Here is a 26,260-nt window from a genome sequence, read left to right on the forward strand (position 1 = left end):
TTCAACTTTTAGTGATTACATCATCTGCTCAGTAGCTCTGGTGAAAAGGTCTTTAGTGTCTCATACCTGGTTTTGTGGAGGTGCAGAGAACATTTGTGATGTTCTTGTGCAAAGTTTCCAGCGCTGCAAAATTGTTCACGTAGAAAACTCGGCTTGTGTCATGACCAGCCATGATCTCCAGCTGGTTCCTGATGGCGCCCTCCACCCCGATACTGAAGACGCTGATCTCTTTTTCTCGCAGTGCGATTGAAGGTTGACGCAGATTGTTCCGATCTGTGGCGTCTCCGTCTGTGATCACCATCAGAATCTGAGGCACGTTGAGCGCTGCCCGACCGCCATACTGCGCATTGAAGAAGGACAAGGCGTATTGCAAGGCCTTTCCCGTGTAGGTGTCCCCATATGGGGACTTGAGAGCCGATATTGCTTGAAGGACATCTTGCTTGGACTCGTATTGGTTGAGAGTAAAAACTGATTTGGCATCAGTCGAGAACAGAATGACTCCAAAGCGCGTCAGGTCTTTACCGACCGTAGTTTGGCTGACCATGGATGACATGAACTTTTGCATGCTTTTGAACTTGTCTGGGGTGATGCTCGTGGAGCCGTCAACCAGGAAGATGATGTCTGCCTTCTCGGTCTTCTTGCAATCTGGTGGAGGAGAAAAGAATGACCATTACCTCCTGTAGGAACCAGCGGAGTACAATGAACGCCCTCTATATTGGACACCTTTGGGTCTGGAACATATCCCGCCCAATAAACGGGGAATTCATTGTACTGGAATAGTGAGCAGAGTTTTAACAAGGATTATTGACCTCTATCTGGATCACAGATCTCCAAAGACACCTGACTCTCCAAGTCCTTCAGAGCATCAAAGTCCCTATGAGCGTGGACTCGCTCTGGTGATCCACTGATCTCCAGTAGCTGCGTAGCATTGGCGTCCACCACCCCGATGGCGTAGACCACCACTCCCTTGCGCCTCAGGGCCGCAGCAGGACTTTTGACATTATCTTGAGCTTCTCCATCGGTTACCACCACCATCCTCTGCCTCACGCCAGGACGCCCGCCTCGGGATGCGTCAAAGTACGGCGACAAAGTCGCGATAGCTTCTCCCGTGTGCGTACCTCCTCCGATCTGTTGCATGCCATCAATGGCTTGCAACATTTCGTCTTTGGTGAAATGGCGGTTGAGGGGGAACACCAGCTGCTGGATGGTGCTGAACTGCATGACGCCCACGTGGACGTCATTCTGTCCAATATTGGACTTGCCCACCACAGATTTCATGAAGTCCTTCATTTTTTCATAGTCCTGTGGATAAATGCTTCCAGAGCTGTCAATCAAGAACAGGAGGTCTCCGGGTACATCTTTACAAACTGTAGAAACACAACATAGAAAGTTAGTCATTCCTTTGCGGTTAACGTCACACTGCCGAGTTGTGCCTTGTGCGGCCGCACATGTTGCGCATGCCAAAATCTGCCATTGGCCTCATCAGAATTAGCCAAATATAGACCCCCATGTCCATTTCCATCTGTGGAATATGGCCCTCCCTATAAAATATGGACCATCCAACCATTTTCTATAATGGTTGCCATTATAGAAAATGGATGGACGGTCCATATTTTATAGGGTGAGCAGGAGCCTAGTCTAACGGATTTCAGACTACCAAAGTGGTAATCTGTGTTTCTGCTTGTAGTTGCACAAAACACGTTGTGAAGATTATGACGGTGGGAAAAAAAAAAGCAGCAAGGAAAGGTGATATTTGGAAAATAAATTCTTCTCACCATCCGTGGTGCAGATATCAGTGATGATGTCATCCTTGATGGGGTTCAGAGCATCAAAATTATTGACAAAGAACGTCTTTTTGGGTTCACCGGATATCTCACGAAGTTCGGCCATGTCGGCGTTCTTCACGCCGATGGCGTATATAGTGACACCCTGAGCTCGTAGCTTCTGAGCGGGCACCTTGACCTCATCCGAGGATTTCCCATCGGTGATGACCACCAGGTATTCCGGCACCTTCTGACCTCGAGTGGCCACGGCTCGATCAAACTGTGGTACCATGAACTCCAGCGCCCTTCCCGTTTCCGTCCCGCCCCCCACCTGCACGATGGCCTCCACCGCCTTCTCCAGGCTTTTGGCGTCCCCGTAAGCCGTCAGATCAAATTCCAAGTTTGGAGCATCCGCGTACTTGGCGACGCCCAAGCGGACGTGCTGAGGCCCGATGCGGAAGGTACTGATGAACTCGAGGATGAACTTCTTCATATCGTAAAAGTCGTTTGGGTAGATGCTTCCTGAGTGATCGATCAGGAAGAAGATGTCCGCTTCATCGGTTTGCAAGCAGCCTAGAACAAAATAGAATAGAATTTAATATTTTCAATGGAATTGTTTTGACTCTGGCTATGTTCGTAATTGTTCACTTATTTCCTTCTCACAAATCACGTTTGTATAATTGACTTTTTAGTGCAGCGATTCTCACAGTGTGCTACTAGTACATAGGCTCCCTCTAGTGGTATGTGATAGAATCACTGAATTATATGTTCAAACTGTGTGTAATGTTATGACTTAATTTTTTGGGAGTAGTCACTCTTATAGTAGGAGGTGGCAAATCCAGGTCCGGGTCCTGCCACAGTTTGTCTTTAGCCCCTGATGCTAGCTAGCTAGCAGGTAAACGAGCACCATGGGGCTAGCTAGCACCTGGGGCTATAGCCAAACTGTGGCAGGGTTGTTACTTTCTGGACCTGGATTTGCCACCTCTGCTTATGGTGCACTATTTGGAGTGAATGTTGATGTGTTTTATTAACCAAGCGCGGCGATGCAAACCTTCCTTGATGCTACTCCTTCTCATATTAACGCTGACTGCTTGCCGGAGGATGTTGTGACAAACGATGTTCTGCAGCTTCTGCTCCAGCACTCGAAGTTTGGAGAAACTGTCCACGGTGAAAATGTGCCTGCTCGGAGGATGGGACGCCATCGTCACCAGCTGGGTATGGTCGGCGTTCTGGACCCCCACTGCGTAGATTTTGACGCCAGCCCTACGGAGGGCCACTGCAGCGTTGCTCACATCGTCTTGGGATTTCCCGTCAGTGATCACCACCGCCACCTGCTGGACGCCCTTGTCCTTCCTGCTGCCTCTTTCTTTGGTGAACACGTGATCCCGCGTGAAATTGAGGGCGACTCCTGTATTAGTGCCGCCGCCATGGTATGGCATTATTTTGATGAAACTAAGCAACTCGCTCTTGTCATCGAAGGTATTGAGGTAGACCTGTGCTTTGGCTTTGTCACTGTACATCACAATGCCCACTCGCACCTTGGACGGAGCCACGTCCAGGCCGCTAACTACCGAGTGCAGGAACGTGCGTACCAGCTGGAAGTTTGGGGTTCCGATGCTTCCGGACTCATCGATGATGAACACGATGTCTGCCAGTTTGGCTCCTTTGCATTCTGTGGCAAGAAAATAAATGAATTCTCTGAGCATCCATGAGGTTAAACAGAATGAAAGTGGAATTCTTTACACAGTGCACCCAATTAAAGGAAAAGGAAAAGCAGAAAATTACCCAAAAAATGTCCATGAAATTGTCAAATATGTCAGAGAATTATATATATATAAAGAAAAAAAGAAAGGCAGAAAAATAGCATTAAATGTTTTTGGAATTGCCCAAAAAAACGAGATTTTTTAAAATTTATTTTTAAAGGCAAACAAGAAAAATTTCTAAAAGTATACTACACTATAACATGTCCAAAAACAAAAGAATAAATCTTGAAAATTGTCATAGAATGTACACAAAATTTCCACCCCAAAAAATCTGAAAATTTAGGCAGAAAAGATGTTCAAAAAATCACTATAAACTGTCCAAAAACAAAAGAAGAAATCCTGAAAATTACCATAAAACGTCCACAAAATTGCCAAAAAGTCAGATATTTGATTTAAGAAAATGCAGGAAAGAACACGTTCAAAAAGTAACTAAGAAATGTCCAAAAACAAAAGAAGAAATCCCCAAAATTACCATAAAACGTCCACAAAATTGCCAAAAATGTAAAAAAATAGACCTAAAATGTCAAAAAATTGAAGAAGAGAAGCAGAAAATAGCCATTATGTGTCCATAAAATTGCCTAAGATGTCAGAAAAGTCTAAAAATGTATGAAAACCAGAATATGAAAGAAATTATGTTTTTTTTAAATCCCAAAACGGAAGACGAAAGGTAGAAGAAAATTAATCCTTACGTATTGGATGCTCTCTATTTATCTGTTCTGATGCAGCTCAGTACATTAGACTAACACTAGCACGCTGTTTCCTTCATCATCATAATCATGAAATATTTTGTGGCTCCAGACAGAATTTTGGTTATTTGTTTGGCCTAAAACGGCTCTTTTGACAGTAAAGGTTGCTGACCCCTGACCTATAGATTGATGCTTAAATAGAAGGAGAAAAGAAGAAAGACTTCCTTTTACCTCCAGTAAGATTGGCCTCCACAACGTGCTCTTCAAAGGTAGCCTTCAGAGAGGGAACGACGTTGACGGTGGACTGGTAGACGACGGAAGGACTGGAGGCAACAACCCGCATCTGTGGTATGGTCGCGCCTACGCTCATGCCCACAATGTTGATACCCTGGGCCTTGAGTAAGCGGGACTGCTTGTCAATGTCGTCGTCTGAGACTTTCCCACTCAGAACAACCAGGAACTGTCGGACGCCTTGGTCCGCCCGGCTACCCGCCTGGCTGGTGAAGAAGTTCGAGCCGGCATACTCCAAGGCTGCGCCCAAGTTGCGCGGCTCGTTGGGCTGGAGTCTACGCAGGCGGAAGCGACGGACAGCGGCGCTGTTCTCGTCGTTGGTCTGGTGAGCGTTCAGATTAAATTCCAACTTGGTGTCTTGACCGTATTGGGCCAGGCCGAGGCGGTGCGCCGAGATTCCGAAGTTCAGTTGGTTGGTCAGTCGGGCCAGGAAGGTTCGGACCTGCTGGAACTCGGCTTGACTCAAGCCGCTGTCCACCAGGATGAAGATATCCGAAAACTTTTCGGACAAAGCTGAAAAAGACAGTAGATTGTTTTGCAAATGCTTTTCGTTAGGTATGTAATGAAAAAGCGATTTGACTCAAACCCAATCCTTAGTCCATTACAGAAGGCCGTTACAGTCACAGAAGGAGGTAGGTAGAAAAGTGAAGACAACTCCAAATTGTCTTTAGCTGGAAGTCTGAGCTAATGCTAAGCAGGTTAGCTGTCACATTAATATTCTGCTCTTGTTAGTTTTGGCCATGCAAAACTCAAACCCAGACAAGTCCAGGCTGCGCTTTAAATTTCTAGGGGCAGAACATGACCTCATTCCAACCTCCTACACATTGTTCAGTGCTCTTATGAGGCGTCCAGAAGCGGAAAGTAAGCTTGCCAAAAGTGGATCTGACATCTTACTGCTTTCAGACTTTTAATATCAAGCTGGGGATTGATTACTGTGGAAACTTCCCACAGCAAACACGCATTACAGTAAATTCTGCTCTTCCACTGAATTGTTCTTGTTGTGTGTTTTGGCTGGCCTCGTCATCGCGAACTTGTTTTGGTCTGCATTGTTGTGGCATGGAACAAGACGAATGTTGCGTAACCGTCACACAACATGAATTGTTCATTTGAGAATTACATCGGGTCTCCATCATCAATTCAAATTGCACAAGGTCAGCGGGTCATAATGACATTAAATGCTTGTATGAGAAATACTTGTAGGCCATAAATATAAAACAAAAGAGAAAGAACAAGTTTTGGATGTTAAGTTACTTTACTTTTCATTTCTTCCATGACTCACCTTGCCTCTGGTTGTCCATGGAAGTGCACACAGTTTGCAGCAGAACGTCACTAAGTCTCTGAAGAGCTTGGAAGCTGTCGATGAAGAATCGGAAGTTGTCAGGCGGTCGGTTGGCGATGGCCTCCAGCTCGGCCATGTTGGCTTGTCCCACTCCGATACTGAAGACGATGACCCCGTGCTGTCTGAGGCGCCGAGCGGCCTCCACCACGTCGTCGGCAGAGTCTCCGTCCGTGATGACCACGGCGATCTGAGGCACTCTCTGGTTTGCTCGGCTTCCGGCGCTTTCGGTGAAGAACTCCGTCCGCAAAAAGTTGATGGCCTTGCCGGTTTCTGTGCCTCCCGTCCGGTAGGGGAACTTGTCCAGTTCGGCCAGCAGAGACTTCTTGTCCATGTGATCTTTCAAAAGGAACTCTTGAAAAGTTTGGTCAGTGTATTGTGCCAAACCCACGCGGACCTTGTCCGGGCCGATGTCGAAACCGGACACCACGGTTCGGAGAAACCCACGGACCTCCTGGAAATTGGAAATGCCAATGCTGGAAGAGCCGTCCACCAGGAAGACCACATCAGCAACGGTGGCTTTGGCACATTCTGGGACAGGAGAGTACAAAGTTAGCACATTTTAATTTTTTGACCTGGTTTCAACAGAAAGTGAGATTATTGCAACAGGAAGTGACCCAGAAGTGGCCGAAAATCAACAGGGAGTGACCAGATTATTATGATTATTATTATAATTTATTTATTTATTTTTTATTTAATTTTATTTATTTTAGGAAGTGATCTGATTTCACAGGAAGTGAAAAATTCGGCCGTCGGAGGACCCGGCCGAGATAGCCGATAGCCCATACACGCCCAAGCAAGCCTTTGAAGCGACAGGGCGGCCATCTTGCTCCTCCCATCTCACGAGCAGACTACTGTATAAATTATACGGTATACGTACAGATTAGATATATAAAGCTCATAGTCAGTTAGTATAGGGCCGGAGGGGCCGGGTGTGGGGAGTTTGTGCCGGTTCCTTAGGCCCCAATATTCGATTTGGCAGAGGCATCTTTTGTTGAATTACAGTTATAATTCTTTAATTTAAAAAAAATATATGTTTCCTGTAAACATTGTTAAGCATATAAATTATACATGTAATTAAGGCAAGTTGTAAAATGTCTGAAGTCCTCTTGTTTATGTTTCACAAATTTAAAACATTATAAATCATGCTGTTTCTACTACTACTAGTACTTTCTCAACTGTTCTCCAATTTCGATACTAAATGTATAGGATCGTAGGCCGAGAAATTTTTCTTGGGAGGAGCAATACGGCGGCCTCGCGGCTTCAAAAGTCTTGGCCTATCGGCTATCCAGTCATATATTCAGATCAGTGAAGTGACCCAATTTCAACAGGAAGTGACCCGGGAAGTGGCTTAATATCAACCTTGTTTTCTTTCCTCCTTGTTTGCTTTTTCTTCTACTTTATTATTATAATTCCACTGTTTTTTCCTCCTTCAACTACTTGAACATTTCTTGATGGATTTCAACTTCAACATGCTCAGCTATTTCCAGCTCATTGCATATCATTCCATGTCATTCCAGATCCTTCCTGTTTTTCATTCAGCCTCACAGCCTTCACACGCAATTTCCTCAGAAATTGCACATTGTCTAGTTTTAATTAGCTGCTTGTCATTAGCATTGCAGGTGAGATGGAGCCTTTTCCAGTTGACTGTGGGTACAGCCTGGACTGGTCACCAGTCAATCACATGGCACATATACGGGTTATTCCAGAATTGGAGGACATTTTTTTTTTCTCTCCCACTGTCAATTTCAAATAATCCATACACAAAATACACAAACAGGCACTTGAGTAAATTATTTCTCGAGACAAAATGTAACTGCTGCTGCAGTAAAAGTGTTCCTAAATATGATTTAAAATGCTAAATACAGTGATTGTTACCTTGAGATACAATTTTAATTTGTTCAGTGACCACACTCTTAACTCAAAACACTTTTATCTCAAAGGCTATTAATCTGTTCCAGCCTCCCCAGACGAAAGCAATATTTTTGTAATATGTTTTTGATAAGCAAAAGAGCACTCAATGATGTACTCAAGCATGTTGTAATATTCAAATTGAAAAGTTCTAATATTCAAATGAAAAAAGAAAACACCTCTACTGCTCAATGTATCCTTAAAATAGTCATCCCTGTTTAATTGAATGTTTCCATTCACAGCATATTCATCCTACAACACAGTTGCTTAACATTCTTTGAAACACTGAATTAATGTTAATGTTATTTTTACGAATTGAAGATACACTAAAGTTAAGCAGATCTCCCGGTATATATGTTTATGGTGCGAGTCGAATGGCTACATGATTGCTAATCATTACTGGCTGTGTTATGCGCGACCAAATTCCTTTGTTTGAATTTCAGTCCCACAACAAACGGAGCAGAGTTCCTTCGCCAGCCCGCTCTGTATTTAACATATTTACTGTCATCCTGCCTGTTTCATGTCGCTGTGATGAGCTATGCTGCAGTCTGTTAAGGATTTAAAACGGCTTAGGGCTTTTCTTTGTACAATGGAATTATCAGTTGCTTTGTGTTCTGTTTCTCCATATTTTCATTCCAAGACATACGTTGACTACAATACGTTTGGGGTATTGGACTTTTGGCTGAAGCTAAAATGCACTATGATGCATTGTACAGCTGAACTTAATTTGTCCTTCTCTAAACTTTTGAATGCGCGTGTCCAGATGGTCAATGTTTCAGTACCGTTTGCACAAATTGCTGTTCTGACAAAATTCACAGCTGGTGTTTGATCCATGAATGAACCGTGGCTATAGCATTTCCTGGTTCAATTAGAACTGGAATTTAAGCAGTTTTTTGCACATTTTGAGTAACAGTAAAAGTGGGAATAAATAAATAAATAAATATATGATTTGATTTTTTAAATCATTGCACACACAATGATGATTATGCATTTCTCTGCATGACGGCCATGCACTCATGGATGACAACGTGGCACTCTAAAGCAGCCATGCCAGTGGATTATCCATAAAGACACATTTTCAGGCTAGCTAGCTAACAGCACATCGCAATTGCGCCAGATAAGTGCCGATATAAACGAAGGCGCTCAATTTCTCGTATTGTCACTGGGGCCTTTTTTTAGCCCCGCCTAAAAACAAATTGGGACAACGCAATTGGTGAAAAACAGTTCAATGCTGTACAGCAGGGGGTGCTCAATTATGAAGAAAATATTCATCACGATTATTTTGGTAATAATTGCAATCACGATTAAGACGATCATTAATTTTTGGGTGCAAAACATGAAAATGTTAAAGCGTAAAAAATATGAAGTCAAATGAAATTCTTTGAAACACAATAGTTATGCAAGTTCCTTTTGGATGAAATGTATTAAATTAGTTTATTTTAGAATTTAAAAAAAGGTACAAATGTATGAATTTCACTAACTCAAACAACTCAAAAATGAGTATTAATAATCGTTCTTTTTTCTACGATTATGCTGATCTGATTTTGTAATTGTGGAGTGTAATAACCGCAATTGAATTTCGATTCATTGCACAGCCCGACTGTACAGTACAACTGAGTGCTACAAACTGTAGTCCTTAGTCTTTCATAATGTACAACAAAGTTAGCATCTGTTGGTAGAATTTTCAGTCGAGAAAACACCAATGTGACGCAGACCACCCAACGTTTGTGTCAACGCCGTGTTTACGGTTCTCATTGCCGCCGCGAGCTACGCGGCGTGACGCACGTTACCTTGAGACAACTGCAGAAGTTGTCGTTTGACCTCCACAGTCGAGCACAAGGTTTGGACGATGCTCTGAGAAATTCCCTGGAGCGCGGCAAAGTCGGACACGCTGTAGACGTACTGACTGTGCGGCTCGCTGGCGATCTCCCTCAGTTGATCTTCGTCCGCGTCTTTAATCCCGATGGCGTATAGGCCGATTCCTTTCCTCTTCAGCTCCAGGGCGTGAGACTCCACGTTGTCTTGCGATTTTCCATCCGTGATGACCACGGCGATCTGGGGCACATTCTGGTTCGCCCTGCTCCCGGCTTCTTCCACAAAATGCTGACTCAGCATGAAGTCCAGGCCTTGACCCGTGTGGGTTCCGCCCCCCATGTAGGGCAGCGTTTTGATGTACTGGAGGATGTCGGCCTTGTTCTGGAAGCTGTTGAGCAGGAACTCGGTTCTGGGTGTGGTGCTGTACTGGACCAGAGCCATGCGGATACGGTCGGGGCCCACGTCGAAGCCGTGGACCAGGGTGGACAAAAACTGGCGGATCTGCTCAAAATTCTCTGTGCCGATGCTCCACGATCCGTCCACCATGAAGACCAGGTCGGCCACGGCTTCTTGAGTGCACACTGATAATGGGGGTTGGGTTCGGGTCACTGAGGTGAAGCGGCAGTTTAGAACGGCGTGCCAAGTCAGACAAGTGCTTTGCTAGCGCGGGTGACATGTAGAACCCTGGCAAGCTGTTTCAACATTTATTTCATAGATTTACTATCCATCCAAAGGCCCGTCCTTTAACTCATTCACTGCCATTGACGGCAATTGACGTAAAAAATTCATTTGAACTATTTCTATTAGTTTAACATTTATTCCACTTTTGTTAACAAGAGTATGAAAACCTTCTTTTTTTTTATTGTACATTTAGAACAAAATTGGTGATTAATCGTGAGTTAACTAGTGAAGTCATGCGATTAATTACAATTAAAAATTAGGAGCGTCGGGCGATTACATTTTTTAATCGTAATTAATTGCATGACTTTACAAGTTAACTCACGATTAATCACACATTTTATATCTGTTCTAAATGTACAATAAAACAATTCTAGGTTTTCATACACTTGTTAACAAAAGTGGAAAAAAAAAATTAACTAATAGAAATAGTTCAAATACATTTTTGACGTCTATAACCGTCAATGGCAGTGAATGAGTTAAGATGGATAACAAGGAAATGAAATAAATGTTCAAATGACTTTCCAAGAAAAAGTCAAATCTGAAGTGACCGGCAGTGCAAAAGCGTGAAGAACATCCAAGCTGCGTGGCTTTCAAACCCACACGGAGTCGTGACGTTTGTGAAGATTGTCAGTCATCCGAGTCGCGGTAATCCGTGAAAGTCGAAGGGAGGAAACTGGAGTTTTCTTGGTTGTTGAAGACATTTCACCTTGAATCCACATACCTCTTCTAAATCTTTGCTGTGGAGTTTCCCTAATTATGCCTGTGGTGGGAGGGTCCCATGGGATGGTCACATGAACTGCAGAAGCCTTGTGAATTCAAAGTTTTCTCTTCAACAACCAAGAATAGTCCAGTTACCTTGGGATCGAGAACTTTCTTTTACACTTTTAGTGGGGTTTTTTTCGGGTTTTTTTACACCTCATTACTCATCCTGAAACCATCTCCAAGAAGGTTTTAACATTGAGGCAATGGCCCTGATTTACATTGGCAATATATTTCACTCTAAGGCACACCGAGCCAATCAAGATTGAAGTGATGGAACTGGAAGTGTTGATGGAAGAGGCAAACGAACCATGGATATTTCACCACCACTATAGACAGTCAAAGAATGTGTGTTTACGATTGCAGTATACTCCCCGTCCGTCCCAGGTGGATCGAGTTGCACATTAATGCAATCTATTGCTCTGATCATTTTTGGGAAGCCAGTAACTGCATAAAAGCCTTGTTTGGTTTGATTTTATTAGGCCAGAGTTTAATCTGCACATCCTGCGTAACACTGAGTAACTTGGGAAAGCACCCAAAAAACACAAAAAAATGCCCTGGGAGAGGCCAGCACCAGCTGTCATTGCACATTGAAATGATCCAGATGCAAGGAAATGCAGAGCTGAAAGGAATTTTGTCATAAGTGATATACGGTAGCATGACTCCTTCTTGTGACTGCTTCCAACATTGGACTGCTGAATAGACCATTTATCTCGATCATTTTTGTTTTGTTTCTGGCATTTCAAAAATGTTTTCACACGCGGTAAAAGATTTGTTCCATCCGTCACCTCTCATTTTGCTTCCGCCTCGTCCTCGCTACAATAACCGCAGTCACGGTTACACACAGCGGTGTGTTTGCCTTTCGGACGCGGTATTTCAAATGAGCTACTACAGTCGGTCTCAGGTTTGATCAATTTCATTCGCATCTACCTCTACAAGTATTTGCGAGTTCGGGTAGAAATTTATTTTTATTTTTATCATTTGACAGACACAATTTTGGACGTGCCCGGTCAGTAGGTCCAGATTAGCTTTCACAAAATCAGAATCTATAACTGCAAACCTGAAATAACACATTTGTCCACTTGGGGCAGACCAGCAGGAAACAACCAATTCAAAACCAGCAAAGAAGATGACACCGCACTGAAAGGCTTTGAGAATATATATTTTTTTGTTTGACTCCAAAATCAAGAATACATGATCAGATTATCGTCACGGCAACATCGTTCAATTTTTAAATCATTGAGCAAAGATGACCGGGACGCTAATGGTGGGCGTGAAGCATGTGGAGCGCGTGAATGAGCACAATACACACACACACACACACACACACACACACACAGATTGTGATGTTAGTACAGGTGATGTCCTTGTGAGCACGAGTAACCTGCCAGATGTGCTTTTTAGTGTGCTCCTGTGTGCAGTATGTGTGAGTTTTTAAGAGAGAGAGAGAGAGAGAGAATATTCTATATGTGCTGGAATGCAATGCAGTGAGGTCATACTCCATTAATGACACCCACCTGTCCTCTGTGCAGCGTTGCCACGGAAACAGACGGCCACCATGAGAATGAGGAGAAGACTCCGCCCCCTCGCCATGACGATTTCTTTCTCCTGCAACGAGAAGGCGGGAAGCAGCCATGTTGTCATCATTGATAATAAACAAGCACAAAGGGTGATGAGCAATACCGCGTTACACCACCTGCACCACAACTTAGACCTGGTTTCACCTGGTCTAAAGTCGAGTCTATTTTCTGTCGCCAGAACATCACATGAGGCGCAGCGTGGGCTGCCAAATATGGTCAACTCGACTTGCCCCGGCAAGAATATGATTGTCTTTGTGTCCTCCTGACATTGGCTGGTGACCAGTCCAGTCTGTACACTCTAAAAAGAGAATTGTTTAACCAATTCAAGATTACAAATTCAATTAAAAAAAAAACACGATTGAGTTAAGTTAGTCCAAAGTGAATATATTAATTTTAATGGACTCATAATCACTTAAACTTAATATATTCACTTTGGACTAACTTAATTCAATCAAGCGATTTTTTAAAGTTGGTTCAACAATTCTCTTTTTAGAGTGAACCCTGACTTTTGGCCAGAATCCGCTGGGATTGGCTCCAGCTCACCCGTCACTTTAACTCATTCACTGCCATTGACGACTATTGACGTCAAATATGCATTTGAACTATTTCTGTTAGTTTAACATTTTTTTACACTTTTGTTAACAAGAGTATGAAAACCTAGATTTTTTTTTATTGTACATTTAGAACAGATATACAATTTATGATTAATCGTGGGTTAACTATTGAAGTCATGCGATTAATTACAATTTGAAAAAATTAATCGCCTGACGCGATAAAAAAGAAAAGAAAAGATTATTAACAATTAGGAGTGTAAAAATAAATAAATAAATAAATAAATTAGGAGTGTCAGGCGATTAAATTTTATAATCGTAATTAATTGCATGATTTCACAAGTTAACTCACGATTAATCACACATTTAATACCTGTTCTAAATGTACAAAACAAAATTCTAGGTTTTCATACTCTCGTTAACAAAAGTGGGAAAAAAATGTTAAACTAATAGAAATAGTTCAAATGAATATTTGACGTCTATAGCCGTCAATGGCAGTGAATGAGTTAATAAGGATGTGACACGGTCACAGTCTAGCGGTTCTGGGTTTGAATCTCAGGAATTTTGCATGCTCTTCTCATTTCATTCATTAGTTGTTATTGATGAAAAATTGATGATGAATTTTTGTGTTGGCAAGGAGCCCAAAGTCTCTTCCTGTTGTATTTGAGTGTGAGCAGCTGTCCGCTATCAGAACAAGAACATGGAAGATTTCGGCCCATCTGCTTGTGTTTAAACCGACGGCTGCGTTTCCTGCAGACCCGCGCCGCCGACCACATCAAGCGCCAAATGGCGGCAGAACACTTTGGAATGTCATGTGCACGACGGTTGTGAGAAGAAGACCAGGAAGAAAATGGAGTTCCAGGTCAACAGGACAAAAAAACGTCAACTTGATTACATTATTTGAGAAAAGACCACTGGCAGCACGGCGCCCTAGTGGTCAATGCGCGTTTGTCTTTATGTGTCCTGACATTAGCTGGCGACCAGTCCAAGATGTCCCCAAAAGTCAACGGAGATAGACTGCAGCTCTTTGAAGGCCAAATGATGGATATGAAGAACTTCTGTCAACATCTGGAGCCAAATGTTAGCAAGAATTCCTAATAAACATTCTCGATGAGCTGCATTAATTGATGCCCTTTTACAGACGGATGGATGTTGTTAGCATGCCAAACAAAGTGTGGTGAGCCTTTGAAAGGTTAATGGTGCTTGTTGTATTTATCACAGTTGAGAGGTTACAGATGGCACTGAGATGTTCATGAATCAGCTTAACAGTACTGGAATGTGTGTGCGTGTGTGTGTGTGTCTGCGTATGTGTGGCTGGCTAACACGTGTGTACCCGCCAGGTCCGTCTGTTTTGCAGGAATGTGAGGATGAGGAAAAATGAAAGACGCATTAAACAATAGTGTGTGAGAATTGTGTGTGTTTATGCCATCGCGATCTGTTTTATGTGTGTTTGTGTGTGAATCTGATGTGACGTGTGTGTGTGAGAGTGCGATGTGTACATTAAGGTGTGTATATAGGTTTCAGCTCTGCGTATAATCACTTGCCAGGCCGGCCGGACCTCCCCCAAGGAAAGGGGCCCGGCTAATGTGAAGCATGTGATGGTAATCACAGCGAGACAACTTGAGTGACTTTGTTTACGTCCTGAGATCAGATCCCCTCTTTGGCTCAGGGACGCGCTATAACGCTCGAAGGCTGGGGGGGGGGGGGGGGGGGGGGGCCACATGATTGGATGTCAGTGACATCATCTGAAAACGAAAGGCAGACTCAAAGGGTCAAAGGACACTGCAATAAAACAGCAGACTCACTTCTCCTCGTTATTGTTCCTGTCGTTCTCAGTCCTGTGTTTCGTGGTTCTATTTTTGGTCCTATTCCTGTTCATTTTCTTTTGTACTTGTTATTGTTGCTGCTTCTGTTCTTAGTCCTGTACTTGTTGCTCTTGTTCCTATTCCTTTTGTTGTTGTTCTTGCTAGTCTATTCCAGTTCTTTTGTTCTTTTTCTTATTCCTGTTTTTGTTCTCGGTCCTGTTCCTGTTCTCTTTCTTTTGTTCTGGTTATTTTTCCTGTTGTAGCTCTATCTCTTGCTGTCATTCCTGTTCTTTTGTTCTTGTTCTCTCTCTTGCTCCTGTTCCTGTTCCTATTCTTGTTCATGCTTTTTTGTTTACATGCTCCTTTTCCTATTCTGGTTGTTTTTTGTTGTTGCTCTTCTCTTAATCCTTTTTTTTGTTCTTATAGCTCATTTTCTTGCTCTCGCGCTTGCTGTTGTTACTGTTCCTGTTCTTTTGCGCTTGTTCTTTCTCTCTACCTGCTGCAGGTCCTGTTCCAAGTCTTGTTCTCGTTGCTGTTCCTTGTCCTTTTTTTCCCGCTCCAGTTCCTACTTGCTCTTAAGTTGTTTAATTCTTGTTCCTGTTGTTCTTCTGGTTCTTGATAATGCTCCTTTGAATATGCTTGCCTTTGTTTTCTGTTGCGGTGATACCGTATTACGTAAAGTGTTAGTGTTGGTTCTTAGAAAGCCATTAGGAGAATAAACAGTCATTCAAGTAGAGTCCATTTGGAGCAGTACTGGCGGCAGAACAGAGCCAGCTGGAGCCAGCTGGCACTCGGGCCGCCGTCGCTAACTTGAATTCAGAAACCTGCAAAATGTCAACTTGTTTTTTTTTGTTTTGTTTTTTTAAACGAAAAGTCTCACAGCTGCTCTTGTCTGCTCAAACCCTCCAAGGACGCTGAGACACAGAACCGAGCTCGAACCGGGCCCACGTCGTAGTACCATCTGGAGAACAGATGTGGCTTTGGCCACTTCCTCCAAATCCCATTTGACAGAGAGCGCCACATTTTCTCTTTCTTTGTCTCGTTACAGTAAAGGAAAAGTGATTTACTGACACGCACTAAAGTCCTGCTGCGCCTGGGCCCGGTTCTTATACATGTGGACTTTGGATGGATTATGAAGTCAACTGAACTTCACGCACATAGTGGCAAGGCAGACCCGACTCAGCATGGCCACAAATACGGTACTATCATAAATCTTCTTCTTGGCCCACTCAAAGTCCACTCGATCGCCGTCACTACATCATCATTATTATTATGACTATTGTTATTAATTATACAGTATTACTATGACTACTTGATTATTGTGAAGACTGTACATTGGCATTAAATACATGTAAATTTGACACACCACCGACTTGTTAACAACCCTGCCAAATTTGAATAATAAATAACAAAAAACAATTGCCAACTATATAAAATGAGGTTTCAAAATTGTGAAAAAAACCACACTTTCTTCACTCTAAGATGACACGCCCCACTTAACGGTAAACTGTCAATCAAATACCACTTTATGACCAGAAAAATTTACGGTTGCAAACTTGCGTGGTCCAACATATATTTTTTTATACCTGCACATAACCACACTCTCTACAAATAGAATTGTTGAACCAATACCCCTAGGCGGTATTGTGACCCATTTTGGGCTTTTTGATGGTTCTGACCAAGCCATTTCAAAATAAAATACCGCCCATGGGTTTAATTAAGAACTTTTGTTGACCAACTTCATAAAATTGCTTCAAGTGGTACACATGATTAAATTAAGTTAATCCAAAGTGATTAATTAATTAAGTGAATGTCCATCTATTCATCCACTTTCTTAACCGCTTATTCCTCACAAGGGCGTCAGGGGTGCTGGAGCCTATTTGGGCCTCTGGTTGCCAGCCAATCGCAGCAAAGTGAATGTATTAAATTTAATTAAATATGATATAATTAATTAAGTTAATCCAAAGTGAATATATTATGTTTAATTAAATATGAGTTGATTACATTTACTATCTTCACTTTGGATTAATTTAATTCTTGTGTTACCACTTGATACAATTTTATTAAATTGGTCAATAATTCTCAATTTAATCTTAAATTGGTTCAATTCTCTTTTTAGAGTGAACATATTTGACTGCCCGAAAGCCTCCTGTGGCTGGAAATGGCCATATTATTATTATTATTATTATTATTACAGTACTGTATTGTTAATAAACGGTTAAAGGTAGTGCTGAAAAATAATCATTTTCACTAAGGGGTGTACTCACTTTTGTTGCAAGTGGTTTAGATATTAATGGCTGTGTATTTCTACAAATTTACACAGTTGCAACACGTTGTACACGGAATACTTCAGGAATCATTTCTTCAGCATTGTCTCGTGAAAATATTGATTAAAATATTTTCACAAAATGTGATATTTATACTCAGTTTTGTAAAATACGGTTATGTATCAGTGCTACACAAAAGAATCTCTGTCTAAGTACAGTTCAGTTGTATTTAACTTTTTAGTATTAAGAAATAAGGAATAATTAAGAAATGAAGAAATAATTTATTTTAAACTTGTATTTAGGTATCATTTTTTATTTAACTTTTATGTGCATTACTTTTTAAAATAATCATTATGTAGTATGTATAAGTTTGACCACCACTGCTACTGTATGTAATAATATTAATCAAGTCAATTTATAAATTATTGTGCTTTGTCTCTGTAAGACTTTTTTTTTTTGTCTTTATTCCCTGACTGGTGAGTTAGATGGAGTGAAATGTAAATCACTGTGGACATGACTAATTTTTGCTGACGGGAATGTTGGTTGGTCGGTTATCGGGGACGTGTCCACGCACGTTTCTTCCCGCTCGGCCTGCTTTGCCTTATTTGGTCAACGCCAACAACGGCCACATTCCTGCTCGGGCCTTCAGGACCTTCTCGATAGAACATCTCCAGGAAATTCCTCTTCTTGGGTTTCTAGAGCGCAGGAAGCCAGACGGAATGTTGAGCTGAGACGGCGGCGGCCGGGATTTCGCCAACGACACCTCAAAAAACAACATCAACACGCCCCGCCCACTGTGAGTGGACGCCAACCTCACAAATATTTCTACTTTTTCGAGAAAAAAATATTTATGTAACATTATCGTTCTGTTTTGAGAACTTGCAGTGTCAACTGCGACATGAGAGCCAAGAGGAGGGTAACGAACTCATTTTTTTGCCGTGGGCCACATTGAAGTTCTGATTTTCCCGCAAGAGGGCCGTGTGTGTTAGAATCTTATAAATGTATAATCGCCTCATTGTATGTTTAATTGACCTGCTATTTGGGTGTCATATGTATCGTAACAACAAACTGAGTTTGAAATCAGAAATCATGGAGAATAGCGATAGCCGATGTATTGTGTATTAAAAATGTAACAATAACTACATTGACAAAGAAGAAAATGATGCAAAGGAACTATGCTAAAGTGAGAGGAGGAGTTTCATTTAGTCAAGCCATCTCCTTGTCTTATATAAAAGTTGATCTTTGTCGCCATCGTGTGGCAGCTATTGGGAGTTATAGACCTTTTTGCGGGGGCCTCCATTACTCGTATATTTTCGCTTTTTGTGAGCGAGCATAAGAACACTGTAGTCAATATTTGACTTCCCACTCCTTATAAAATCATAAAAATAATAATAATAATGTAAAAATAAATCATATTTGAGAATCAACAACCACATTGGAGCCCAAAGAGTTGACTAAAACATGACAGCCAAATGAGTCAACTGACAAAAGATAGCAGGGATAGGTAAAGTTTCCTGCTCAAGGGCCGCATTTCATTTTTTAAACAGACAAATGAGCCAGCTCTTTCATTATGTAGAACAAAAGACTTTTAATTAATTAATTATTCGTTCATTTAAATGTTTAAATAGCATAATTAAATAACAAATTATTTAATAATAAAACAAAAAATAATAAAATACGTGTTTATTATAATAGTTTATTGTATTGCTTATAGTAAATAAACCATTTAATAAACATAAATATTTTTCATGTATGTGTGCAATTGTTTAATTAATTAATATTTGTTATTGTATGTAATTACAATAAATGTAATAAATATTTGACACAAAATTAATATTGCTTTTTAATGTACAATATTATGTAAAATATTAATTGATCCATATTGATGAGAAGGTTTAACATTTCCGTATTCATGTGTCATGAATTGGTGGAATTCATGAAAATAATTTTTCTGTTAATAATGGTAATAATAATAATAATAATAACAACAATAATAATAATACGTTTTATTTATAGGCGCCTTTCTGGACACTTAAGGTCACCTTACAACAACAGTTAAAAACAAACAAATACAATGTTAAGAACAACATATAATAAGATAAAACAGAATAAAATAAAAAATAAAGAACGATGCAGTTATGGACAGAGTGAGTAGACTTGTCTAAACAGATGAGTTTTGAAAATGGATTTGAAATGTGTTAGTGATTCTATGTTTCGGAGCTCAGCTGTTGTTGGGTATGACACATTAAATGGAAAAGAGAGCTATCGCGTTATCAAGTAGAAAGTCTTGTGTGTGTGTGTGTGTGTGTGCTCGCGTTTGCGTGTGTGGTCTATTTACATTGGACACAAAACATGTGGTGTGTGTGTGTGTGTCTGAGTTTTTGTGTTTGAAGAGTTTCGTCTGGTCACCATTAAAAAAAAAAAAACACTTAAAGTGATGTTGTGTTGTCGTGTGGGTACGTCTTGTTCTTCTTCTACTTCCCTTGCCGACCGAAGAAGTTCCCTGAGCATTTACATTTAATAAAAACAACTATTATTATTATTATTATTATCATTATTAATAATAATATTAATATTAATTAATTATTAATTGACACTTTTCTTTATTCTTATAGTAAGTGATGTCGCCCCCTGTTGTACGGGAGGCACTTCCATACAAATATTTGTTTACCATAGTTTGGGGATTTATTTATTATTCCAGCTTTGGTTATTTCTGTTTCATTTTCGTGAACTAAAATGACCTTGACACACACTGCCCAGGGATTTTTCCCAAACTTAATCTGCATGTAAATTTCAAACACTCTTAAGGGGCGGGGCCCACTTCCTGGACCGATCTTATTCTAAACTTTCGATTGGTCGACACAGAAACTTCCCCATCTAGTTTCTTCATCGCGTCGCATGACCTCTGAACGCCACGGCCCGCCGCAAATGACCACACCCTCATGAACAAACGGCACTTATACATCATCATGTATTCTAAGCATACACTGTACTAATTATGGGCTTAGCTGATCTTTTTATTTTTTCAGAAAATGCAAACTCCCCCGTCTGTCTCCATTGAAAGAGCGAGAGGAAATAAAGTCAAAAAAGCTGATTTGAATGATTGTCAATGCTTCGTCATAATGCGTCATGGCCACCAGTGTGGAGAGGTAAGAGAAAAACATCTCATTATTTTTGGAATAACTCATACAGAACACATAATTCACTCCTGCTGCCTACAGTGCGGTGAAACAAAACGCTTTTGTAGAAATCATTTTGTACCTTTTTTCCACTTGACGTGAGGGAAAGTTGATCAACTCCCCACTGACTGCAATGCTATGCTGTGTTTTTTTGTTCATTTTATCAGCCAGAATCAAAAGTTCACACTTTTTTAATTCATCCACTCTTGATTAGTGGTTGGCGCCGCCTCACACTCTTCTACAGTGGCATGCAAAGCCGGGGCCAAAGAGGGCCCCTCACATTCCGTAAAAAAATCAAAATAGGAAGGGGTCCCCATTACAATAAATAAATAAATTGCATGGATATTACAATTATTAACTCATTCACTGCCATTGACGGCAATAGACGTCAAAATTTCATTTGAACTATTTCTATTTAACATTTTTTCCACTCTTGTTAACGAGATTATGAAAACCTAGAAAAACAATTACTGTACATTTAGAACAGATATAAATTTATTTTTGACGTCCATAACCGTCAATGGCAGTGAATGAGTTAAATTATTAAGAAAAAAAGAAATATATTTAATTAACAGATAGGGTGGGAAAAAGCGATACAATAATGCAACAATTATCCGTGGCCTCTTGATTATGTAAACGTTCAGCGGGCCAGATTAATGTAGCCCCCAGGCCGCACATCCTGACGTAATGTATATAAAAGTGAAACATGTTCACATTGTGTATATAAACTTGAACATGTACAAGTGAAAACATATGAGCTGCAAAAACAGGAATTTACTACAGCCGCTTGCTGCCTCAAACTATGGAAGCGCATTTGGCATAAATGTTGGCAATAGATCAGTTGCATGTTTAATAGCTCATTGTTTTATTTTTGAGAGTTTGGTTCATTTCTGATGCTGTTGCGTCATGATTGTTTAAAGTCTTCTACAAAATACAAAGTGCAATTAAAAATGAATTGTTACAAAGAATTCAATTAAAAGACATTTGAAATGTTTATGTTTATAGTCACAAAAAAAAAGAATGCAGCAAATGAAGATGCCAAACATGGTGATAAAAAAGTCCAGCTTGCAAACACTTACAGACGTGTGGGGGTCTGTGGGGCGGGGCACAATGCCAGAACCCCCTCACACATGTGTCTGGTTCCACTTTTTTTTTTTTTCTGGTTGCACTTAATCTGCTTTTGCCATCAAAAAGGATGTTCATTTTCATATTTATACATAAACCACATTTTCAAGTGGTTGTGATGAAAGAATGTTTCCTTACAAACATTCTATCCATCAATGTGTGCGCTAGCACGGATGTTATCCATAATTTTTTTTTTTATCTTGAATGTTTATAAGTAAACTTAATACATTTGTTTGATCACAATCATGAAATGAATCAACACTGAACATGCACACATGTGAAGCACCTGACATGCTTTTTTCATTACATTCAGTTCAACTATGACCTTCATCCTCATCATTATGGTCATCATCATCATCATCATCATTGTCAACTCCAACACACGCACGCACACACACACACACACGACATTGAAGTCCTGCACACACAAAAGAGAAAAAGAGCGACACTTACAAGTCACAGCTCAGCTCGGACGTCCACTGCACGCCAAATGCTGCGTTGCCACGGCCTTGTAGGGAGGTGCAGCCTGTGTCCTGTTGGACACGCCCCTCAAAGACCACCTCCTCCTTCACATACATGAGAGTGTGTTAACACGCACATTAACTGCTGAAAAAGGAAGGAAAAAAAAGTATTTTCACAGGGCAGCTTCCGATTGAGGATTATTTGAACAAAGCCTTGCAATCAAGTTCATCAAATTCATTTCAATCAAGTTCATCAAATTCATTTCAATTCACCCCAAACGGCTGATTCAGCTGAAAATGGCTTCCTGTTCAATTTCAGGCATGAGTCCTTAAGACCTTTTTGTGCGTCCTGTAATGATAGATATGTCAAACCCAATTTCATGTTCATAGGTGATACTATATAGTCGGCGAATTAATTTTGAAAACTTTCTATGGGACAACAACACTGCAGGAATTTGCCAAAAGGGGCTGCTTCAAACCAAAATGGCCGACTTCCTATTAGACTTTTTTGTGCACCCTGTTATGATCGACGTGTTTTCAATTTCACGTCCATCTGTGAAACTAGTGTCCGCGGTTGATTTTTTCAAACATTTCATCGGATACTATTAAGGTTGTCCAAACTAAAATGGCCGCCTTCCTGTTTAGTTTAACGCATGGGTGCTTGAGATGTTTTAATACATACATCCTGTTGTCAAGACTTTTTTTGGAAGGATAGACAGTTCTACCGAATGTCATGTTTATAAATCAAAGTGGTTAATCTAGTTCATCTTTGAAAGACAATGGAGATGGCGAAACAGAGCCTCTTATGTCTCTCTCTGATGGCGACTAATGGCCTAAATACTGACTAGATGGAAAGAAATTGCTCTGGAAGAGGAAACAGTCGAAAGTTGACTCATTCGTCTTGTCTACATAAATATGAATCGCAGAAACAACACGTACCAGTCACTACTTTGCGCCCTTTCATCACCACCATCATTCATTCATTCGTTCTCTCCCATGCACGGAGCCACGCCCCCTCCAAACGCTCTGGCGAAGAGAAGCCGTTTGCGACACTCGTCTGTGCTTTACGGCAGCGTGAGAAGCACACCAAACATGTGAAGGGAAGAGATCGAAAAGAAAGAAAACGAAAATAGGATTCAAAGTAAGTCAACGTTTCACATCCAGCGCGTGCACGCAAAGTGTATCTCGTTTGCTAGAGGAAGCGTGATGTTGCTTTCACACCCAAATGAATTAGAAAGTGACGCCTTGTGCTAACATTAGCCTAGCCACGCACTTTGGTTAGTTTGCAAAGTAAATAATCAATTCGATTATTAGCTAGCTAATCGGCTAAATAAAAATAATTCGAGTTGGTTTGTCAACGTTTGCTACGTTATAGCCGCATAAAGTAGTGGACACTTCACCTTACCTGCTAGCGACGATGTCCTTTGCAAACGTGTCACACTTTTATCACCTTCGCCGTTAAATGTGACATTTTCTTCACGATGCGACTAAATCCAAACAATTTCTAGCACCAGCGACTCGCTTCCATTCGGCGTTCAGACATTTGAATAAACAAGTGATGCAAGTTCAAACATGATGAAAAGTGCTTATTTTAGGTGAGGAAGTTGGTCACGTGACAACAATCAAAAACTCAATGATGCTATGTGTAACTTCACGTTACCATAATATTGTAATTGCAACAAGCTTAACACAATATATTTTAATGTAACTTGTAGAACAAAGTGAAAGAAATTGCAGGTGTCAAAATTAATAGACACTTAATCGATTCTGAAATTAACTCATTCATTGCCATTGACGGCTAGACGTCAAAAATTCATTTGAACTATTTCTATTAGTTTAACATTTTTCCCACTTTTGTTAAGAGTATGAATACCTAGAACTGATATAAAATTTGTGAGTTAACTAGTGCAGTCATGCGATTAATTACGATTAAAAATTATAATTGCATGACGCCCCTAATTTTTACTAATCTTTTCTTTAAAAAAAAAAACATTATTAAAAAAATAAATAGACGTCACTAGTTAATTCACGATTAATCAAAAAAATTATATCTGTTCTAAATGTACCAAAAAAATTCTAGGCTTTCATACTTTTGTTAACAAAATGGAAAAAAATGTTAAACTAATAGCTGTCAATGGCAGTGACTGAGTTAATTGACCAAACCCAGAAAACAGGTGACCTCATTGTTATATTAAATAAGAACTTAACTGAATTTTAGTATCTAGCAACAAATTATTGAAGCTAATATTATGCATTATGTGTGTTTGCAGATGGAGAACTACAGTAAGGTTCGCAGCATGGAGCAGCCGTCCGTGTGTCCGTTCAGCCTCGTCCCCGACACGCCGGAAGTGCGCGTCAAAGACGGCAGCAAGATCCGCAACCTGCTTCGTTACGCCCTGAGCCGCATGGAGGCAAAGCCCCAGGCGGACAAAGACGGAGAAGGAGACGGCGAGGTCGACGAGGGTCCGGCCGGCCCACCCAGCCGCCCCCTCTGTCGCCAGCTTGTGTTCACGGCGAGCGGCAAGGGCGCGTCGAAAGCCATCACGTGCGCCGAGGTGGTTAAGCGACGGGTCCGAGGCCTGCATCAGCTGACCTCGCTGGCCAGCGCCACGCTGACGGACGTGTGGGAGCCCCTGGAAGCGGCCGTCGGCCTGGACACTCTCACCGTCAGCAGGAAGCTGCCTGTCATCTGGATCCTCCTCTCCAAGGACCCTCTGGACTGCAGCCTGCCTGGGTATCAGGCACCCGGGCGCTGTGACAACCTGTGGACTCGTAATGAAAAGGAGGAGGTGGGGGCATACAAGAGGAAGAGGGGCGGAGGCGGGGGCGGCAGAGGAAGGGGCCGAGGACGTTTTCGGGATTCGAAAGCACTCTGATGATAAAAAAAAAGTAACAACGGTTTGACGGTGCTCGGAATAGGATTACAAAGTGGTGGAAATTTTCCATAGGAAGTCAAGATGAGGAATTTGTTGCCTTGACTTGCAAGTGCGCCAACCTAAGAGTTTTTCAAGTTATGAAACTTTGGCTCATTTTTTTTTTTTTTGCTTTTACTGTAGTGAGCTTCACTCACTCCAACCCTAGATGGCAGCACTGAGCTTCCCAAAATCCTGCCACCATCAGCTGAGAGCCTTTTGTCTTTATAAGACAAAATTTTGGTGCAACTCGTTTTGTGTCAACAAGAATAAAAATAGAATACTAAGACACCATTATGCATTTTCAGTTTTTTTTTTTTGTGCAGGTGTTTTTGCCATACAGTATTTGTTTACATTGTATTTTATGTTATTACTAGGGCTGCACGGTATGGGCTAAACCCACTGTCTATATTTTTAGGCTTTATCACGATACACACATATACATTCAGTTTTCTCAAATGTTCAATTTAACCCTTTCATGCATAAAATTCTAGTATAATGATTCAAGAGGACTACTAGTAATTTATGTGTGTGTGTGTGTGTGTGAATGCAAAAAGGGGAAACTCAAATGTTTGGCGGACCTTTTTCTGTTTTTTCAAAATTATATAAAATTTATATCAATTAAAGTACAGTATCTCTGCGTGATCATTTTACAAATATTTGTTTAATCTTTTTTTTTCTTTCCCACAACACTACCAGGGCCAAGTCTTGGCGGATGTGCTTCATCACCACAGCTGTGATCTTCAATTTTGGACTTTTTTTTGTCCATGGGACTGAAATTGGCCAATGACTGCTTATGTCATGTCCGTGAATCATTTGTTAGTGGGCCACACAGATGTATTTCTAAAATAAATAAATTGGAACAGCATGAATCAGCCTGGAGGACAATTCAAATTGAACCATAAAATGTGTTGGCCACAGTGAGTTGTCTAAAATGTACTGAAACAAAAGTTGGGGGTGGTTCACCTTTTAATGGTTACAGTGCATTTTAGGTTGATACTGAAATTTCCCCACAAATGCCAAAATCCAACTTTTTGTTTGCGGTGCATACTCATCACTGTGACCCCACAACCACTTACAGAATTAATTTCCAGGAAAAAATGCAACAAAAAATTAATACAAAATAAAAATGGATGCCAAATGACGCTTCAAATTACTTTAGTGTCATGTGACTCATGCGTTATGTATTTCACTAATATCCAGATGAGATGAAGCATTAAGCGCTCCAACCATTTGGTTGTAAGGAGGGTTCCATTTCTTGAAGCACCACTACTGGTACGCGAGCTCCCTCTAGTGGTAAGTGAAATCATTAATGAATTAAATGCGCACTGTCCTGTAACTGGAATGTTACAGTGGCATCAACTTAATAATAATA

The 26,260-nt window shown here is 41.0% G+C and overlaps 2 protein-coding genes across 4 annotated transcripts in view; one reads left to right on the plus strand and one right to left on the minus strand.

Moving 5' to 3' along the window:
• The window catches only part of col6a4a (collagen, type VI, alpha 4a), a 36,085-nt gene extending 13,149 nt beyond the window's left edge, over positions 1-22,936 (minus strand). The window contains exons 1-11 of one of the 3 annotated variants that reach the window (XM_086077830.1): positions 22,913-22,936; positions 22,247-22,322; positions 21,966-22,118; positions 12,523-12,613; positions 9,541-10,146; positions 5,783-6,370; positions 4,444-5,016; positions 2,815-3,435; positions 1,776-2,336; positions 810-1,367; positions 67-645 (exon numbers count right to left, since the gene is read on the minus strand). In XM_086077830.1, the coding sequence (XP_085933956.1) occupies positions 67-645; positions 810-1,367; positions 1,776-2,336; positions 2,815-3,435; positions 4,444-5,016; positions 5,783-6,370; positions 9,541-10,146; positions 12,523-12,598 (4,162 nt within the window). In that variant the 5' untranslated portion in view covers positions 12,599-12,613; positions 21,966-22,118; positions 22,247-22,322; positions 22,913-22,936. The remainder of the gene's footprint in view (positions 1-66; positions 646-809; positions 1,368-1,775; positions 2,337-2,814; positions 3,436-4,443; positions 5,017-5,782; positions 6,371-9,540; positions 10,147-12,522; positions 12,614-21,965; positions 22,119-22,246; positions 22,323-22,912) is intronic. The other 2 variants (XM_086077831.1, XM_086077832.1) reach the window with 2 other exon arrangements.
• An 89-nt stretch (positions 22,937-23,025) lies between these two features.
• On the plus strand, positions 23,026-25,179 carry rpp25l (ribonuclease P/MRP 25 subunit-like). The gene is made up of 2 exons (XM_086078822.1): positions 23,026-23,114; positions 24,244-25,179. Exon 2 carries the CDS (start codon positions 24,244-24,246, stop codon positions 24,847-24,849), a length of 606 nt encoding a protein of 201 aa, XP_085934948.1. The 5' UTR covers positions 23,026-23,114; the 3' UTR covers positions 24,850-25,179.
• Positions 25,180-26,260: the final 1,081 nt, after the last annotated feature.

This window comes from Leptonotus elevatus, chromosome 6 (genome assembly GCF_054856555.1).
Source record: "Leptonotus elevatus isolate MCC_2025b chromosome 6, RoL_Lele_1.0, whole genome shotgun sequence".
Taxonomy (NCBI): domain Eukaryota; kingdom Metazoa; phylum Chordata; class Actinopteri; order Syngnathiformes; family Syngnathidae; genus Leptonotus; species Leptonotus elevatus.

Coding starts and splice junctions, on each gene's coding strand:
- rpp25l (XM_086078822.1), top strand. CDS start 24,244: ATGGAGAACTACAGTAAGGTTCGCAGCATGGAGCAGCCGTCCGTGTGT.